Source organism: Macaca nemestrina, chromosome 11, assembly GCF_043159975.1.
Source record: "Macaca nemestrina isolate mMacNem1 chromosome 11, mMacNem.hap1, whole genome shotgun sequence".
In the NCBI taxonomy this organism is placed as follows: Eukaryota; Metazoa; Chordata; class Mammalia; order Primates; family Cercopithecidae; genus Macaca; species Macaca nemestrina.
The window spans coordinates 63,964,796-63,986,477 of record NC_092135.1 but is presented as its reverse complement, the minus strand read 5'-3'; the positions used below and the strand labels follow the sequence as shown (position 1 = coordinate 63,986,477).

General features: G+C 33.8%; 1 protein-coding gene across 6 annotated transcripts in view; it reads left to right on the top strand.

Moving 5' to 3' along the window:
• The window catches only part of LOC105483300 (sodium channel protein type 1 subunit alpha), a 136,742-nt gene that overhangs the window by 59,260 nt on the left and 55,800 nt on the right, over positions 1–21,682 (top strand). For 3 of the 6 annotated variants that reach the window (XM_071072884.1, XM_071072882.1, XM_071072879.1), the window contains exons 4-12: positions 7,179–7,299; positions 9,367–9,454; positions 11,065–11,193; positions 12,896–12,987; positions 13,855–14,124; positions 17,623–17,686; positions 18,807–18,948; positions 19,604–19,810; positions 21,277–21,558. In XM_071072884.1, the coding sequence (XP_070928985.1) occupies positions 7,179–7,299; positions 9,367–9,454; positions 11,065–11,193; positions 12,896–12,987; positions 13,855–14,124; positions 17,623–17,686; positions 18,807–18,948; positions 19,604–19,810; positions 21,277–21,558 (1,395 nt within the window). Of the gene's footprint in view, positions 1–7,178; positions 7,300–9,366; positions 9,455–11,064; positions 11,194–12,895; positions 12,988–13,854; positions 14,125–17,622; positions 17,687–18,806; positions 18,949–19,603; positions 19,811–21,273; positions 21,559–21,682 lie in introns of all 6 variants that reach the window. The other 3 variants (XM_071072883.1, XM_071072878.1, XM_071072880.1) reach the window with 1 other exon arrangement.

Sequence of the window (21,682 nt, the reverse complement as noted above, 5' to 3'; positions counted from 1 at the left end):
GTTCAGGCATCACTGACTTATATGCCTAAAACTGGCAGGTACCTACTGTCACTTAGCCTCTGTGGGCATTTTAGTTTGTCATCTGTGACTTAAGGACCACATCTGTCATTAGGTGAAGGCTATATATTAAAGCTTGGTGGCACACAGGTAGGCAAGTGACACAGATTGTTGTTTAGTCTGATTATCCCTGGTTGAAAGGAAAAAATTGAATGAGACTAGGAGATGAAAAAATATTAAATATGGCATACTCTTTTCAGAGTCAGATAGAAAGCCTGCAAGAAAACTTTTCATCTCCCAGTGAGCCAGAAAAGGAAGAAAATCTTGGCTCGAACTCACAGGCTATAATAAATGTTAAGGGAAGTAGGTGAGACCATTTAAAGTCCTTGGGAAAAAAGTGATATACCATGGAATTGGCCCAGCATAAGAAATGTCCCCAGAGATATGTATTATACTAATGGAATCTCCTGACCATCTACGCTGCTCTTCACACCCAAAACTTTGAAGCATCTCTCCTCTTGCAACATGGCTCTAACTCTGCCCCTTCATGCTGGAACCACTTCCCAAGCCAGCAGCTTAGAGCTATGAAAAAGTTAATAGCACTTCTGGGTAGGAGCTAGAGCCAGATAATTTTTCTGGTCTGACTTCCAGGGCTATTTCAAGGAAAGAAACTATCTTTTTCAGAGTAGCACTTTCTTACACATAGTGATAAAGTTTTGCAGTGCCATTAATTCAGAATTGTACTTCATTAACAGTTTGATAGATTTGTGGATCTAGAGATATATGTGTATCTGCGAGAATATTCACGGATACACATGTATTCACACATATATATTCACATTTCCAAACAATTGACTTCCAAATGCATTTTTGGAACACAGCTCATGTACAAGTTGGAAATTACCTGTTTTAAACTTTGAAGCTAAAGGATAAATTTAACCAACCAGTAGTACATTCTACATTTTGTGTGTTGTTCATCATCGTAGCTCACCTTCCTGTGTTATTTCTTTTCTTTGCCAGTAGATTTACTTCAAGAGTAGGAAAGTGCAATAAATTTGGAGTCAGTCCTGTTAATTGGCAATGTTTCAATAATGTTTAGATGAAACACAAAGTTAGAGCTTATGTTTGAACTATGTACTTTGAAGAATATGGCACCTAGATTGAAATAAAAGTTAAGGTAATGGCTATATTTAAATGAGAAAAAGAAACTGGAAAAGCATGGCTTGTTAAATTCAATGTCTGTCATGGGAAAAAATTGTAAACAAATCACTTTCTCTAAGCCCAGAAACAAGAAAAGATTACTAGATAATAACAAATATAGTTTCATAAATAGCAATTGCTACCAAATCATTATAACATAATTATTTTCTTAGTAACTATTCAGTTAGATCAAGGGGCAAAATTTCAATCCACATGTACAACATAATCATTGATATTTGGGCAATGGTTTGTGATTTTTTATAACCATTAGGTAACAAAAACAGATTAAGAGCCCTGCTACGACAGAATCATCTGGATTACTTATTTAAAGTATAAAAACTAGGTATCAAAATCTGACCAACTAAATTGGAATCGCTTCAAGTCTGTGAGCTAAGTACATTTATTCTGTTTTCAAGTGAGGTAACTGAGTCACAGAATGTTAAGAAACCTGTTGAGGATCACACTGCTAGAAGGCAGCAAAGTTAGCTTTTGAACCAGAAATCTAATTTCAGAGTTTGCACTCTTAAGATAAAACAAATCACACTTATATTTTTGTAATGTTGCTTCCCAGATTATTAAACTGTTAATTACCAGAGTTATTACCAATTTTTCTATATAACTTACTTCTTGCTTTTTCTTTAAAACCAGAAATTATTTTTACATGGCAAGGATTGCTGAAGAAGGTATGAGCTTGCTGAACAATGGATGGTTTAAGTTTAGGGCTGTGCTGCCCAATACAGCGGAGATTAATTAGCCTTGTGTAGCTACTGAGTACTTGAAATATGTAAGTGTGACTCCAAATTTCAAAGACCTAAGAGATAGTAAAAAATATATATAATACCTCAAAAATTTTTTATATCTATTTCATTCCCAAATGATAATAATTCAGATATGTTGGGTTAAAATTCATTTCACCTGCTTTGTTTTTCTTTTAATGTGGCTCTCAGGAAATTTAAAATCATACCTGTAGCTCAGATTTGTAGCTTACATTATATTTCTGTTGGAAAGTGCTGGTCAAGGTAAACCTTCATCAATTCTTCTATATTCTATTAAAAAAAATAGTTGAGAATCTCCTAGTTTATAAATGTCTTGGTGTCATAACCTACGTATCTTTGTTTTCTCTTTAGACTGTAGCACAGGGCATTGCAAATATTGTACTAAACAGTTAATATGTGTATTTTGAATTGAAATCAATTGAAATTAACAATTGGACCTAAACTAGGTCCCTGCTCATTTCTGGATGTCTGCAATGCTCATACATAATTACCAACTTATTGTATATATGCTCAATAACTTTGGTACCTGTATATGAAGACATAAGTGACAAGGTACAACAACCCCTATTGTATGAATGTTACATTCCTGCAAATAAGTCCGTAAAGTGATTTTTCGTATATAAAATCTAGTTGCTACCTCAGTCACAATGCCATACTTCAAAATTTGTTTTGAAACAGAAAATTATCCACGTGTTAAAATGATGTTATTAATTTCTAACAGTTCTATTTCTTTGTAGAACTGCAATTAAAGCATTTGTTTTGGCCCTATAACAAATGAACTGAAGGACAAATATTAAGAATAATCATAGGTGTGACTGAATTGTACTAAACCACAAAGTCTTGCCGCTTGTAAGTGGAGCCAGTCATGTCAATGTTCCTATGAACCTTGGGCAGTAAAGATAGGTTTGTTTCCAGCTAGATGCTACTGTATAAACCTTTTCTCTTCCACCATCAACTTTGAACTGTTTCTTTTTTATTCAAATGACTTAATGGAATAAAAATTTTCCTGATAAGTTGTATTAATGAAATCTTTGTTGAACTAATTAGATTTAAAGGATGCTAAGATACTTCACTATAATAAGCTAACCAATACATTATTTTAAAAAGTTTTTAAAAAGTCACCCAATTTAATAGTTCATAAATCTTGATTAGCTTAAAGCTGCATAATATTTGTTTATACAGTTTAAGGTACAGCAATATCTTAGCTAGTCTTTGAACTCTTCCCTCTTGGAGCCCTTTCTTATATGTATAGCAGGGAAGGCAAATATCTATATATTTGAAAACTCTAGAGCTACTTATTGGTTGTAAGTAAACAATATTTCCTTCAGACTCTTCCCTCCCTTCAATATCATCAATACCACTAGTGGGAGAAAGTTGTATCTGAGAGTCCTTGGAAACAAGTATCCTTTTATTAATTCTTAACACTTATAAACTGAATGATTGGCTTCTTGGCTGTATAAGCAATTACAAGGAGGTAAGATACAGACAGTTGAGGAAATAGACATAAGATCATTACAAATAATAAAATTGACATTCCAGATGGAACTTACTCTGACATGAAAGTGCTATCATATTTAAAGTTATACATATTGGGTTGCTATACATGTCTGGGTAATTTTGCTTTATTGGAAGGCTGTTTAAAATCCATCAACACCTTAAAGCTACATCTATGAAGTTTGCACGTAAGCATGTATGTTTCAATCTGAGAAAAGTGGAGTTCTCACAGAAGAAATCCTATAAAAAATGGTCCTTTACTGTTGGCCTTATTGCTAGCTTCCTGGGTAGCAAGGATGTCTTGCACAACAGTATGTCTTATGAAAAATTAAAGCAAAACAAATACCGTTGTCAGTAAAACCTTACTAATTCCATTTATAAATTCAATTTGCAAGTGTTTTCCATTGCATTTATAAATCTTGTTACAAAATAATCTTCTACACATTCTTTAAATTTTATAAATGAATAAAGGGAATACACTGTAAAAATCAGTAAATGTTTTCATCTAAGGCTTGAATAATTGATAATTATGCCCATTTGTTTTTAACTTTTGTGTCAAAGTATTAATTTTATCTATGTCAAAGGACTTTTAGATTTAGAATCACATGTAAGCATTGGGAGTGCTTTGGTTTCATTAAACTCACCCTTGCTGAGTTTCTGCCCTTTATACCTCCTTTTATCTTATTTTTTAAATTGACACATAATAATGGTACATATTTATGAGGCATATAGTGGTTTCAATACATATGATGTATAGTGATCAGATCAGAGTAATTAGCATATCCATCATCTCAAACATTTGTCACTTTTTGTGTTGGGAACATTCAATATCTTCCTTCTAGCTATTTGAAACTATATAATAAATTAATGTTAACTACAGTCATCCTACAGTGGTGTGGAAAGCTAGAATGTATTCCTCTTATCTAGCTGTAATTTTGTGTCCTTTAACAGATTTGTCTCTGTCCCCACTTTTCCCCTATTTTTGTCTAGAATCCTCCGCTCTTTTTACTTCTAGGCTGACTCCCTTTTTGGACCCTTTTGTGTTTGGTTTCTGAATCTTGCCTCTTTTACTTTTTAGTACTCGGGGCAGAAATGCTCCCCTCCCTTCTTTTAGATCTCTAGCTTTTCCTTTTACTTTACCACTCCCTGTCTGTCTTTTCTGTTTTGGTCATCTATTACCTCTGGTCATGGTTTGGGCTGAACAGTGGCCGAGGAGCCAGCATCACAGGTGTTTTCTTCTAAGTATGGTCTTTTCTCCTTAGGATGAGCCTGGTTATTTTCCTTATCCACGGAGGTACAAACAGTACCATCTTGATTATCCTCACACTCCAGCCCATGATTTAGGCCATCTATGGATTGTCATTTCTTTCTCATTATCTCTTTGTATCACTAGTATTTGTTTCAAAATTGGCTTTTAAAAGTGAAGAGATTCTTATTTTAAAATATATATATATATATTTATTTTTTTATATATATATTTATTATATATAATATTTCTTTTTCTTTTTTTCTTTTTTTTCTTCAGATAGAGTTTCGCTCTCATCACCCAGGCTGGAGTGCAGTGGTGCGATCTTGGCTCACTGCAACCTCCGCCTCCTGGGTTCAAGCGATTCTCCTGTTCTCCTGCCTCAGCCTCTCAAGTAGCTGGGATTACAGGCACCCGCCACCAGGCCCAGCTAATTTTTTGTGTGTGATTTTAGTAGAAATGGGGTTTCACCATGTTGGCCAAGCTGGTCTCAAACTCCTGACCTCAGGTGATCTGCCCACTTTGGCCTCTCAAAGTGTTGGGATTACAGGCGTGAGCCACTGTGCCCGGCCGTCTCAGCCCCTAATATTTCTATCAGATTTTACTCAGCATATTTTGGGGGAAAGGAAGTATATGCAGTATGTTTGAAAGGTGAATCATATTTAGTCCTGAGCTAGCTCACTTTGGACCTTTCTGTGTCCACGTGCTCATATTCCCCACGGCAAAGGCATTTGCATTGCACAAGTCTGTTCAGATTTACGACGATCTCACAATGTCATTCATTCTGTCCCTGAATGAATCAGAGAAAAAGAGGGCTAAGTATTGTTGACACAGGTGATTGTTCTTCTAGTAAGCACAGGTGAAATTCTCCCTTCCTTCAAATGGACTTTGTGGTAAAGTTCTATCTGTTTTCTGGACTCATACTCCTTCAAAGATGATAGAGGGAATGCAGGCAGAGTTGAGACTCGGAGCAGTGCTTCTCAAACTCTGTTGAGGAGGTGAGGTCTCTATTTTTCTGTAAAATGAAGTAAAAATTAATTTCTAGAAAACTGAAATGAAAAACAGGGCCACAACAACATCCCCTTACTTTTTTATTATTAAACAGACACAGCATTAATTGGTCAAATTGCCCTACAAATTTGTAAACGTGGACTCTCCATATCTCTACTTAACCAGTACCAGTTGGGGGACCATACTTTCACAGCCAGTTTAGGACACTTCTACCCATACCAGATAGAAAGTGATTAATTTTAAAAAACCAACTCCATAAATATTTAGTGGGTAGAGGGGTGGGAGGGTGGGTTTGCTTTACTTGAATTTAGAAAATCCTGCAAGTATAGGGGAAATCTGTTAATGAGCTAAGACTATAGACAATTAACTATTATCAAAGATTCTTAGCAGAAAATAAACAAAAAGTTAATGCTTGCTATATCATAACATGATCTGTGCACATATGCATCCTAAGGCTTAAAAAAGAGAGCTTTTGAAGAATGAGTGAATTTAAAATGATGCTTAAAATTTCCTTCCACAAATATCTTCTTCACAGAGAGAAAGGCTTTCTCCCTGGCTCTGTCTATATAAGTAAGCACCTTGGGAAACACTGGGCCAGAGTTCTTTTTACACCTTTGCATGTTGCTGCTTTAATGTTTTATCTGCCCACTGCCAATTGATCTCAAATAAGTCTAATTTTTGGAAGGAATTTCATTCACATTCATGGATCCTGGATTCTTTAGGGGCTTTGAACTTTTCCTTTGTGATAAGAAAGCACCACGTAAGATAGGAAGTCAATTGGGATTAGAATTCAATATGTCAGCTAACTCAGAAATCCCAGTACAGAATTTAGCACTCCTGGTCAACGGATGCTCTCCAGGGAACTTGGCCTCCGGAAATCAATTATTGGATTACATCCATCTAACCCAAGAGTGGGTTTGATGATGACTGTTTTTATTTTCTATTATGAAGAGAGTGATAATGTTTATTTTATGAGGATAGATGGTAAAAACAATCTTTATTTCAAAAATAGTATCAGTTCTATTGAATGATTTTGCGTTCCACAGGATTAATTTTCAAGATACTTGAATTGGGAAAGCTGAAATTACTATAAAAAGAATGTAGTGCCTTAAGTTTTTTGGAATGAAATGAAATGTGCACCCATTTAAGACTTTCATTTAACTCAGACACTTAAAATATCAAGAAAATAAATGACTTCTTTTGGCTAATTGTCTTATGTACAATAACCTTGAGGGTAAGTATCAGGTAAAAGGTAAGTGGTATCATTGGATTTCCTCTCTAATTAAGAAGAGATCCAGTGACAGTTTGTTTTCATGGTGCACATTAGAAATTGTGATTGTGCTGCTTTCTCATTTAACTTTAGAATAATTTATTATGACAAGTAACAGAAAGTAGATAACAGAGTTTAAGTGGTTTATACTTTCATGCTTGTATGTTGTGTTCCTGTCTTACAGACTTTTATAGTATTGAATAAAGGGAAGGCCATCTTCCGGTTCAGTGCCACCTCTGCCCTGTACATTTTAACTCCCTTCAATCCTCTTAGGAAAATAGCTATTAAGATTTTGGTACATTCATATCCTTTTTCAAGTGATTAATATTAACTATTTGTACATAATCTGTAAGCACTTTGTAGCTAAATATCAAATTAAGTTGGGAAATGTCCATATTCTATAGTTTTCATCACTCTCATTTTGCATCTTTGTCATATAAGCCTCATTCTTAAAGTTCATTAATCACATAGACATTACTGAAACATTCAGTCTTTAACATTTTATATATTATGTATAAACATGTATTTATGTACTTTTGTTATCTGTCTAAAAACACTTATATGTATTGAATCCTACAAATCTAAAGTAAGATAATCATATTTACCTTTACCATCTTTATACAAAGTTTGTGATGGTGTAGAATTTGCAGTGAGCAATGATATAATAACAGAAAAATCTACTTCCACACCCAAGTTTATCCATAGTTATGATATAAAACACTTCAATGTATCTTAGAATAAATCTTTAAGTATATTTTCTGTCAGAGAATGTCAAGAGTCTTTGGCCAGTACTTAGTTAATTCTTGAAATTTCCTGATGATTTTTGTGAAGGAAGAACTGGAATGTTGGCTGAATTTCAAATTCAAGTCATGAGTTATGATGCTGCCATGCAAAACTGATTGCTTAGTAAAGACTCTGGAAGTTAATGAGAGAAGTTGGCATATATTTCCAAATGGTCTTAAGGGATTTGGTTTCATGATTCATGGTGTTAAAAAGAACTTCACAACTACATTCATTTGTTGATCAGTTTAGCAAAACAATTCATTTCTGAGTGTATCTTGTTTGATAGCTTTGACAATAATAGGTATTCAAAGACCATTATAATTATCATAAGCTCATACTATTTTTTAAAGGATTCTAAAATTTAAAAAGCCATTCTAATTTTAATATGATAGCAAGGCATTTCTTAGTGGTATAAATATGCTATTACTAAAATTAAAAGATTTGAAACATAAAAATCATATGATCAGGGTTTTTACACTTACGGAAGTTTCCTTATCCCAGTTTGTATTCGTAGTGCCATCATGTGGTCATTTGATGAAAACTTTCTTTTTCAATTATGGAAAATTTTTGTTTTGGCAGTAAACTATAGTGGAAAGAATATTGGATCTTAATGCAGGAAACTTATATTCTAGTCCTGAGCCCTTTATCTAATTCCTCTAGAGCTTAGTAAGGCCTTATTTTCCTGATTTTTAAAATATAGTGATAAAACTTATTTTTTAGGGTCCCTTTCAGTTTTATAATTCTGTTATATCTGTTCATTTGTTTTAGCTACCATTTAGAGTATATTTACTTATGCACAGCGACTGTTCCAAGCATTTCCAATATATTAACTCGTTTAATCTGCATGTAAAAATGATTACATTACAAAATGAGTATATTATTAGCTCCATTGTAGAGAAGTAGGAGGAGATACAAGGCAATGGCACAGAGAGGTTGAGTCACTTGGCCAACATCACTTTGCTGTGTTGCATTTTAATTACATTCCCATCATGTTAAGTGCCAATCTTCAAGAATACTCACTTTTAATGTTATCGAATGCTGCTGCACTTGCATAACTCAGTCGAAATAGAGCAGCTGAACAATTAGCATCGTGCCGTACTTTGACTACAAATTGTTTTCATGCATTGAACTATGTTGGATAAGATGTGTTTAAGAAATTACAATATTGCAGATAAGTGGTCTTCCTCAACAATTTACTAGTTTATTTGCCTGAATGAGCTCAAGTCAATACTTTCTGTTGAAAAACTATGCAACTCCAGGTAGCACGAAAATAGTCTTCCCACGGAAGTTCTCTGGGAGGTGAATATATTGATTTAATAATAGTTGTAAAAACAACACCTTATACTGATATAATGCTTTTATATACATTATCTCATTTAATCTATACAAATACTCAGTGAAGGTGATATTATTACCCACATTTTACACATGCAGAAATTGAAATTTAAAGAGATTAGATGACTTGACCACAATACATTTATCCCTGAATTTTGGCTAAGCTGCAGTTTGGGCTTTTCAGTGTTAGCTTTTTGTAGTATAGCACTTGGATTTTGATTTTCTTTTGTGCGTTCCTTAACAATAACCTACATTATTCAGCATGCTAATTATGTGCACTATTTTGACAAACTGTGTGTTTATGACAATGAGTAACCCTCCTGACTGGACAAAGAATGTAGAGTAAGTTCAACTTATATTTTTAATAACATATCTACATTTGGGAGTTTGAAACTGTGTCTTATTGTAGTTTTAAAAATAAAACTGAAGAGCATTTTATTAAAGTCATTTCTAGACAAAATTACTCAGCAAGAGGACAATGTTCATTGGCCCTCAGGCCTGCTGGCGTTATACCTGATTATTGCTCTCTTTCGCCTGTACCTGGTGTTTACCAGAAGACCAGCACTCTTGGACATTTACTCCTTTTTCTTTAAAATCTACAGTAGCCAAACCAAATGTGGTCAAAGCAATTGCAGAAAAGAGACAGTATGGTAGACCTTTGTTCCAGTTAAATTCCAGATAAATTCATTGAGTCGAAAATCAAAAAGAGTTAGTTACAAATGCCATATCGAACCTCACAAAGTTTTCGTTGCCAACAGGCACATTCACTTCATGTCAAGTCAATATAGTTCCAAGCGTGTACACCAACAAATTGAAAAATAATCCAAAGTTTCAGGATTGTAGAACTTGAAAATTCGGTAGACTGAAAACTAAACTAACAGAAGTGGAAATGTTGAAGAGTGTTCAGAAACCAGAAGCATTACTAACTATACTGATGGTGTCTCTGTTCTGGGGATACCTTCGAGGCAGAGAGGCCAGATTTGTGATAACTGAAGTTGGGCTACTCTAACCATAGCTGCTCACCTGCCCACACTTCCTATTTGTAGTGCCTGTTACTATACAGCTGCTGACCTGTAACAGCTACAGAAGTATTAGGTTGGTGTAAACATAATTGTGGTTTTTGCCATTACCTTCAATTGAAGGTAATGTTTGTACCAACGTATTTCCAAGAGTGTTTCCTTTCCTAGACACTTCCAGGCTGAAACCAGTAAGAAAAATGACATTTTGAAGAAAATAATAAATATTATATACAAAAAATTCTAAAGTATTGAAGTTAATATGAGAGGCCCCACAGGTTTTCCGTTGCCCTAGTTTTTTTGTGATTTTATGCCACTCTCACACCCCAATTTCTGAGTAGGAGATTTAAACTTTGGAAACACCTAAGTTTCTGAATTATCACAAGAATTTTATTCTAAATTAAATGTTTACTTTTTGTAACCCTAGAAATATTTACTTTGATTTTAAAGAAGTCTTTATTCCAAGTAAGTTAAATTATCTTGTAGAAAAAAAAAAAAAAGGCATGCTAGTTTGTCAATTCCCTCTCATTCTTGGAACACCATTAAAATTGAGATTTTTTTTTTTCCCTGAAAGGAAATCATTTCATGCTTCTGCAATAGTATTGATTGGCTATTCCATCATGTAAACATACTAAATATTTCTCAGGAGACTATGTTTATTTATGTAAATACCAAGACATTTCAGACAATGTCTAGATAGATTTAATATACCTTGTATTTCTCACACTACTCTTAAGACACTTTACAAAACAACTCTTTGTGTGTTAGAAAGTTGAATTTAAATTTAGGGCTATGTTTTATTTGTATGAAAATAAAGTCCATCTGCTTAGTTTTCTTTTTTAGTATTCATCTATTCTGCTGATAGAGTGATAAGAAATTGGTATGCTATGAAAAAACACTGTTATTTTATCAAATTTGTTGGATGCTTGTTTTCAGATACACCTTCACAGGAATATATACTTTTGAATCACTTATAAAAATTATTGCAAGGGGATTCTGTTTAGAAGATTTTACTTTCCTTCGGGATCCATGGAACTGGCTCGATTTCACTGTCATTACATTTGCGTAAGTGCCTTTTTTGAAACTTTAAGAGAGAACGTAGTTTGGTTTTCCATCAGTGCTTATGCTTTTAAGAATAGGCTTGCTTTACCTGTAGAATATTTTGGTGTGATTCATACATTCAAACTCTGGATTTCAATTTAGCACAACAAAGGTCTAAGTGGGATTTCACTATGGCATGAAGGCTTTGCAGTAGTTGAAAACTACAATTTTCACACGTAGCATCTGTCAGAAAATTTCACATACGCCACTCTTCCACACACACATGCACAACACACATACACAAACACATATGAACACACACAATCTCATATCAAAACACAAGCATATTTGTAATACATCTGTGAAAATCACTTTGAAAATTATAGCCACGAAACAGTTCTATTGGCTACACAAATTTGCAATGACCTTGCTCATATTACACACAGTTTCTTTTATTGGTTTGGTAGAATAATCGAAAGTAAGTATCTACTAGCATCAAAATGATCTGACAAATCAAACTAAGAGAAGAAAGAAGATACTTGAAATATTATGTTTTTAATATATTAAATTACTGATTTCTAAGACCTGTAGAGGAGGGCATTCTCTCTGCCTTTCTGTTTCTCTCCTGACCCCTTTTCTTTCTTATTTTCTTCTTTCCTTTTATGGTTTTCTTCATCTCTTTAGTCTCAACATAAACTTCCTTATCCTTATATCCTATTCATATCCACTCAGTAATATACACAGTTTATGCAATCCCATGCTTTTTATTCTAGTCACAGACTTCCTCAGGAAGAGACCCAGACAAAGAAAACCATTCCGGACTAAGTGAGAGTAGAGCATAGAAAGAGGCAGCCCAACAACACTTACCCTCAGCCTTCCTTCAGGAGCTGATTTTTTGGCCTCTTACAGTTGTGATGTAGTGGAGAGGAGCAGGAGAGGTGACACTGATATACTCAGGACTCCGAATACTGCGTGTCTGGTTGTAATTTCCTGTCTGATCAGGATGAGCCAATTCTTTGCCAGGTTCTCTGGCCACAGCTCAAAAGAAGGCATACCAGGATTTCCATTTCTTAAGATCAAAATGGCAATAATAATAGGGGCAGCACTGGACCCTCATAAAATATTGTTCTTAATTTGCTTAACTTTTATTTAAAAGTTACACTGGGAAAATCTTATCTCGTATATAAAAGCAGTAAGGCAATCTGCCTTTTCATGCCCAAATTTCTGTTCGGTGATTTCATATATCTTTTTCTAACTAAAACCCTAAACCATAGCCAAGATTTATTTTCTTTTTACAAGTTACACATGATATTGGTTGCATTGCTTCCAAAGTGACAACAATGGCGCCTACTTTATGAAGTTTACATTTAGCTAATGGCCTTAAATTATGTGAACAGAGGATTAGTGATGAAATCTAATTCCTGATTTGCCACTTACAATATTTATCATTTAAAATCACCAAGAAGGTCTTTATAAAAGACCCATGCAAGTAATATAAATCCTGCTAAAATCTTGAATAACTCTGATTTAATTCTACAGGTTTGTAACAGAATTTGTAAACCTAGGCAATTTTTCAGCTCTTCGCACTTTCAGAGTCTTGAGAGCTTTGAAAACTATTTCTGTAATTCCAGGTAAGAAGTGATTAGAGTAAAGCATAGGCTCCTTGTACCTACAGCTTTTTCTTTGTATCCTGTTATTGTGTTTGTGTGTGAACTCCCTATTACAGGTACGTCACAGAGTTTGTGGACCTGGGCAATGTCTCGGCATTGAGAACATTCAGAGTTCTCCGAGCATTGAAGACAATTTCAGTCATTCCAGGTGAGAGCAAGGTTAGACAACGAGACTGACCCATCATATGATTCAGCATCCTTCTCTTTGCTTGGCATTCAGTTTTACCGAAAATCAAGAATCATAAGACTAGGTGTTTCAAAGAAAATGATTCTTATTGTTTAGACATAAGCTTTATCAGACTTGGAGTGTAACAGTGTCTTATGTGAGATACTGTGATTTGAGGTCAAGGTGATTTGCACTTACAAATATCATGTTTTGTTTTGTTTTTTCACCATGTTAGTTTTATCAAGAATTTGCTCCCTTTTAAATGTACCAATCTCTAATTTCTTATTCATTAGAGTCATTAATGACTATGTGTATACAATGCAAATCTTCTAAATTTTTTGCTAACAAAAGAGAAGGGAATGAGATAATAAAAAATAGTGTGAGTCTGCATGGAGGATTTATTATCTTAAGGCACAATTATACTGCAAACCACTTTCAGTTGTACAGCAAAATCTTTCTTATTTATAAATAGGAATTTAAAAATATTTATTCAAGTATTTTGTCATAAAACTGACCTCTGACCCTAATGAAAATGTGAGGCAAGCTTCAGTAGCAAAAAGGAAAAAGACAAGGCCCTTTCCTTAATATAGGCTCCATGAAGAACATGAACCTTCCATTACTCTGTCTTGACATAATGGGATATGAATCTTCATTTCATTGCTTAAATCATTACATTTCTGGAATTCATCTTCAGAAGTTCTTCCCCCTTCCATGAAGTGTTGCTTCTCCATTAGCATTGCAAACATTCTTGGACTTATGAATGAAATCTATGTTTTCAAGAAAATTGTGTGAAACTTTTATTATTTCAGATGTGTTAAGTTTTCATAGTAACAGACTTCTTTCTTTCAGGCCTGAAAACCATTGTGGGAGCCCTGATCCAGTCTGTGAAGAAACTCTCTGATGTCATGATCCTCACTGTGTTCTGTCTGAGCGTGTTTGCTCTAATTGGGCTGCAGCTGTTCATGGGCAACCTGAGGAATAAATGTATACAGTGGCCTCCCACCAATGCTTCCCTGGAGGAACATAGTGTAGAAAAGAATATAACTGTGAATTATAATGGTACACTTATAAATGAAACTGTCTTTGAGTTTGACTGGAAGTCATATATTCAAGATTCAAGTAAGAATTATTGTTATGTACATTTCCTTAAAAAGTAGAATTGGATTGTTTGTAACACAAAGGATAAATCCTTGAGGGGCTGGATATCCCATTTTACATGATGTGATTAGTACACATTGCATGGCTGTATCCAAACATCTCATTTACCCCATATATACAAACACCTACCTTGCACCCACAACAATTAAAATTTAAAATTTAAAACTAACGAAATAAATAAAACACCCTCTAAAAAATAATTACTGTTATGTATATTTAGTCTTTTCATTGCTAATGTGCCTTCCATCTAGGCATGAAAATGTTTTTAAATGATCACATAACAAGACGTCATCTTTTAGAAAATTACCTAATCAAACTATTTAACAATATTTAAAATTATATTTTATTTGGTATTTCTATCCTCTGGATTTTAAATAATAGATTATTTATATTTCTGGAACTAATTTTAAAGAAGAATTTTGTTAATCACCTTATCAATGGCTTACACATACATTTAACAATTTTGTTCATAACTACTCTAGTCTTGACTCCTCAATGCCATTTTCTATTTTATCATCATTTGGAAGCCTGAAGAATTCAGCTAGAAAGAATTTTCCTAGGATCCTTTGTTGTTTCCTGTGGTAATTGATATAATCAAAGGAGATAAAACATGTGAATGCCCTTTGCGAATTCTACAGTACTATGCAAATGTAACTCATTATACACTAATTACACAATGTCTCTTATGTATCAGAAACTTTGTAGTACACTGGGGAAAATAATGGAGATAACACATGGCTTCAGAGTGTTGTAGTTTAATAGATTATTTTGTTACCTAAAGGAAATAAAGTGATACCTAAAAGTAAATCTCATTCATATATTTGAAAAGTAGTATTCCATCAAAAAGAAGAAAATTACAGTTAATAAAGCTTCAGGAGAGAGTAATAGAAAATGTTAGTTGGGTGCAGTGGCTCACACCTATAATCCTAGCACTTTGGGAGGCTGAGGCTGGAGAATCACCTGAAGCCAGGAGTTTGAGAGTTTGAGACCAGCATGGGCAACATAGTGAGACCACCTTCTCTACTATATATATATAGAGATATATATATATATATATTATATATATATATACACAAACACACACACTTTTTTTAATGAGTTGGGTGTGGTGGCATTTACCTATAGTCTCAGCTACTAAGAAGGCTGAGATAGGAAGATCACTTGAACCTGGGAGGTCAAGACTGCAGTGAGCCATGATCATGCTACTGAACTCCAGCATGGGTGACAGAGTAAGACTCTGTCTTGGAAATAATAATAATTGTGCTAATAGCCTTTCTCTTTTGAAAGTGACAATAAAAAGTGTGTAAGTTTCCTCTCTCTTTAATTTTAGAATCTGCCAGTAGTGATATTTCAAAAGCAAGGAGAGTTAGAACATGATTAATAAGAAAAGGAAAAGTCCTTTTTAAGGAAAAACATTAAACCTGCACAACTTAGATTTTTAGATGTTCTTGAATATAGTATATCTGTATTATTTTAAGGTGATGAATAATATTTTGGAAAAAAAGAAAGAAAACTTCAGTGACTGATTGTGTGGAACAAACAGAATTAATTACAGAAAGTTACTAGTTGTTTGTATTTATTAAAGTAATGATAGCATAGTTTAAAAAGCGAGTACTAATCAGTGTTTCCTTATAGTTATAAATCTGGAAAATACCTTAGGTTGATACAAATGAACTCTTCCATGACATTCAGTGATACGCTAATAAATAATTTACAAACAGCTGAAAATCTTTAGGTTTAGTTGTAAATCTTTAGTTGTTAATCTTCAGATTAAGAACAGTGTTTGAGCAATACACCAATGTTCCTTATTCACTTGATATGATGCCAGTAGGTCAACTTCAATCACCAACTCCCTGAAATCTGTTGTTTGTTTGTTTTACCTAAGTTTAAAATACTGACTATGAGGGTTATTTAGGGTTTATTCTCTCTAGGGAAAATTTATTGGACTGCATTTTTCCAATACTCAAAGTAAAAAAATAAATAATATCTGAGGTCATTTTCAGCTCTAAACATCTGTGATTCTTATTTTAAACCAAATGCAAATATAAATAAAGTGGTTCATTTTTGAAAGTAATAGAAAATTAAGTTTATTAAATTTAAGGATAAATATTATAACTGAAAAGTTATATTTTCCTCAGGTTAAGGCTAATCATTAAGGTTAGATCATGAATTTAATGAGCAAAACTTCATTTATAAATATGAGATACCAAAAATTCATCCATAAACTATTATAGTCCTTTCTCTTTGTTTAATTTTAATTCAAAGTTAGAAAATACTACGTCAACTTTCCTGTCTAGGTTCAAATAAGTCAGAATATTAGAAACAAAAATGATATTTTTCCTTATGTGGTTCTGTGTACTGTATGGAACTATGCATGGAATAAATTCCTCAGAAAACTTAACATCTAGAAAATATATCTTCTTACAAAATCCAACATTGATTGTTTAATTTCATGTTTTCCTCTTTTTGTCTTTTATTTACTTATTCATTCAATAAACTTTACAGAAAGGCTACCCAGTCTCAAACAAACACTAATATAGAAGTAATTAATGATCATGACTTTCTAGGAGGAATACTTGTAAATAAATAATTACAATATAGGAGTGTCACTATAAGAATAATTCAAGTATATATGTGTTACTCGTAGCACAATGAGGAGAGTTCTTAATTCTGACAACATTTAGTGGAAAGAAAGTTGAAAATATCAAGGAAAAAGTTACAGAAGAACTGGATGTTGCAAGACGCAAAGGAGTTTGCAAGAAACGGGAATCTTTGAGATAATGTTCTGTTCACCTATAGTCATCATTTTAGCTTTAGTACTTAAGACTTTTTAAAACTGCTTTCATTTCAGTTGTTGATCTGGTTTATGCATATTTGACTATAAGTTGCCTATATTCTGGAAACTGTGAGAATATAAGTTATACTTAATTATTAAAATGTATAGTGTTAAAAATATAGGAGAGAGGACCAGAAAATATACTATTCTTTTATTTTGAAATGTGTGGCCGTTTTGAGAAAATGAATTCCTGTCATTCCTGTCTATTTTTACTGAATGAATTTTTTTTCATGAGAGTGGTGGATAAAGGCTAATACCTTTTTGAAAGATTGTGTTAGTACCTGTCATTATCACTAAATTTACATTCATAATGAAGAAATACTTTGCACTGTGAAGTATCTAATGCAAATACTTTGCACTATAAAGTATCTAATGTAAAGTATCTTTGCACTGTATCTAATCTAATGCCATTCCTTCATAATGACAAAATGCTTTGCACTGTAAAGTATCTAGATAGAATATCTAGAATTTGGAGGGAGAAGAGACAAATACTTGTGCCTTTGAATGAATTATATGTTTAAAATTCCTCAACAAACTTAAAAGAAGAACCTGACCTTCCTGTTCTCCTTTTAGTGTTTTTAACAATGCAAATGTTCATCATATGACTTTCTTTTTTCAAACAGGATATCATTATTTCCTGGAGGGTTTTTTAGATGCACTACTCTGTGGAAATAGCTCTGATGCAGGGTAAGTCAATAATTTGTGTGTATCTGTGTATCTTTCTGTGTACACATACATATGTGTATCTTTTCTCTCTTTTTATAGAAACTGAAGATAACAGCCAACTAATTTTATTGACATTAATTTGCTATATGTAAGGTTTTAGATAAAGTGTGAGATTATTTAAATATTAGGTAAGATTTATGTTTTCTAAAACAAGAAGTAATACTGTTAGACACATGCACACGTATGTTCATTGCAGCACTATTCACAATAGCAAGAACATGGAATCAACCTAAATGCCCATCAGTGATAGGCTGGATAAAGAAAATGTGGTACATATACACTATGGGATGCAATGCAGTCATAAAAAATAATTAGATCATGTCCTTTGCAGGGATATGGATGGAACTGGAGGCCATTATCCTTAGCAAACTATTTTTGCAGGAACAGAAAACTAAGTACCTCATGTCCTCACTTATAAGCAGGAGCTAAATGATGAGAACACATGGACACATATAAAGAACAACACACACTAGGGCCTACTAGAGTGTGGAAAGTGGGAAGAGGGAGAGGATCAGGAACAATAACTAGTGAGTACTAGGCTTAATACCTCGGTGATGAAATAATCTACACAACAAACCCCCATGACACACATTTAACTATATAAAAAACCTGCACATGTACGTGCTTCTGAACTTCAAATAAAAGTATAAAAAAAGAGGAAAATATCTCTTAAACATCCACTGTATATAACAGCAAAAATACAAAAAGAGGAGTAATCCTGTTCCTACTTTTTTAGTTTATATAGTAATAACAATGCTGTTTCTTTTAGATAAGTATATGGAGCTATAAACTCTGGAGACTCCATAGTAGTAGAAATGAAATGGAGATGTTGAAATTGCAAATTATCAACAAAAGTTATTTTGTAAAATATTATTAGAAATGCTGCACCATATTTTAATGATGATGCCAAGTAGCTAATAAGGCTATATGCAGTCAAAAGTTGGGAAATAGATTACTTACTTATTTATCAAACTTTTATTTTGAAATAGCAAATCTTTCTGGCTAGACAATATTATAGCATAGTATCAGAGTAAAAAGGCAGCAGAACCACTTGTAATACTTTCTTTTGCCCCACTTGCAGCCAGTGTCCAGAGGGATATGTGTGTGTGAAAGCTGGTAGAAATCCCAATTATGGCTACACAAGCTTTGATACCTTCAGTTGGGCTTTTTTGTCCTTGTTTCGACTAATGACTCAGGACTTCTGGGAAAATCTTTATCAACTGGTGAGACACTAAAGAGCTACACTCTCCATTTAAGTAAAAGTACACAAGAAAACCAATTGAGTTATGAAATTAAAACCAGAGGATAATATAGTAGAAAGAGCAGAACTTGAAACGAGACTTGACTTTCTCTATCCTATTGATTATAACACATATTGAGCAGAATGATGCCAAGGATTGCAATTCTCTCCCATTTCTTCTTGACTCAAAACCTGTTCTCTACCTTTCTCAGACACAGATTGTCCTAAACAGAAGGCACGTTCTCCCTTCAGCCTTATCTACCCCCTCAAATATTATCTCTCAGGTGGGAGGTAATGAAAATGAAGAAGCAGATATAGAAAGATAACTTTATTGTCTTCCTTGACTTTCCTAACGGCTCAGGTCTTTAATGGAGGACTCCATGGCATTTTACTGACTGTTTCATTCTTGGTGAATACAAAAATTCTCCCCTAGAGATCATAGTACGAATCCATCAGCTAGGAGAGAAGGAAGAAGCTGAAGTTAAAGAAACAAAGAATCAAAAAAAAGTACAGTGTGCTGTGACCAGCATAATTACTATTTATATCTGAGTTTTGCTAGACACACAAGTAAACTGAAAGTTGAAGCCACCACTTAGTGAAATAATATCGAGAAATAATTCTGATATTTTTGTTTGCAGACATTACGTGCTGCTGGGAAAACATACATGATATTTTTTGTGTTGGTCATTTTCTTGGGCTCATTCTACCTAATAAATTTGATCCTGGCTGTGGTGGCCATGGCCTATGAGGAACAGAATCAGGCCACCTTGGAAGAAGCAGAACAGAAAGAGGCCGAATTTCAGCAGATGATCGAACAGCTTAAAAAGCAACAGGAGGCAGCTCAGGTAAAGATGCCCTGTCTCATGGCACTGACCTTTTATTGTTCTGATTGTTACAAAAATATTGAAGAGAAAGTGAGTACCTAAAGGCAGGTGGTTATATGAGGAATTATTAACGATTTCTATATTTTGATCATCCATTTACTTTTATTTAGTTTAATTATTTTGTTTATTTTTTTAAGATGTATATAATAATAACCACAATAGAACTCTCTCATGTTATTTTAATCATCTTAAGATTCTCAAAGCAAAGGGAAAATGTTATTTTGGGGTATTTTCAAGTGAGAGACTTTTATTCAATGAGTAGCCTGACATTAGGAGGAAATCATCTTTTCTTAGAACAAGAAATTATTGGTTATCATATGAAGAGTTGCTCCTCTAGTTCTTAAACATAGTCTCCTTTTTTCTTTAACTAAAAATATGTTGGCTTTTAACATGGTTGCTTTATTTCCTTTATAAGGAAGTGATCAAATAATATAACGATCTCTGATATAGCAGCATCCAATAGACATATGAATGTCACCAATCTTACAGAGCTTGACCATCTAAAAAGGATTACTTGGTTTTATAGTGAAGTGTTAGACCTCACAGTGTGATAAATCATAAAATGCCTCTCCTATCTCTCTCATCTTTCTGTTTAGCATACAAACTTAATGTCTTTACTAAAGAAGAAAGTTGTTTCAGAAATATTAATTTATATGCAAGAGTAAATAATTTATCAAGGTTACCCTGGGAACAATGATAATAATTAAAAAGTGTCAACTTACTACCAGTACAAGCTATAATCAAAAAGCAGTGTATTATTCCATTTCCACATGTCCCTTAAGAACCAGTACCGATTCAAAGATGGTGGGGACAGTTTTTGGAAAACTGGATGTCTTATTTTGCTCAGCAGAAACTATTGATTCTCCCTTCTCCATTTTTCTGGATATTGTGGATGGGTGAGAAAGGGATTTTATAACTGTCCATAAATATGATTAATGATATTTTGAGGGTATTGGACAATCCAATTTCAATAATTAGAGAAAGGACCTCACGTCCTTATCCCATTCCCCTGCCTGAAGATAGGACTTCAAGTAATTCATCAGCTTTTCTTCTATACTTCAGTTTCTTTTTCAGAGAAAAGAAAACAACACTAATTAAATAGCAATTTTTAAAGTAAATCAAATCCCAAAAAGTAATGAATTTGTGTTCTTGTTGATACCTGATGGATATTTTTGAATATGTGGTTTGTGGGGCATTAACACACACATAATAAATGTTACCATGGAGAAGACCAGATTATCTCTGAAAGCCTTCCTTAGGTGGAAAAAAAAAATCTCCTCTTATACTTGCAGAGAATCTTCTCTGTGAGATGATCCTCAGTCAGCTCAATATATTTTTTAAATGCCATGCAAATACTTCAACCCTTTCAGAGAAAGATACAGTCTTTTCAGGTGCTATGTTAAAACTATTTCTCTTCAATGTAGCAGGCAGCGACAGCAACTGCCTCAGAACATTCCAGAGAGCCCAGTGCAGCAGGCAGGCTCTCAGACAGCTCATCTGAAGCCTCTAAGTTGAGTTCCAAGAGTGCTAAGGAAAGAAGAAATCGGAGGAAGAAAAGAAAACAGAAAGAGCAGTCTGGTGGGGAAGAGAAAGATGAGGATGAATTCCATAAATCTGAATCTGAGGACAGCATCAGGAGGAAAGGTTTTCGCTTCTCCATTGAAGGGAACCGGTTGACGTATGAAAAGAGGTACTCTTCCCCACACCAGGTATGGCACTGCTGAGTTTACTGATGCACAGTTGAAAATTAAAACATGGGAGAGAGGGGGAGAATTAGAAAATGGACTTAGGAATTTTTATCAACTGAATCGACCACTGTTGTGCTGTATTTAA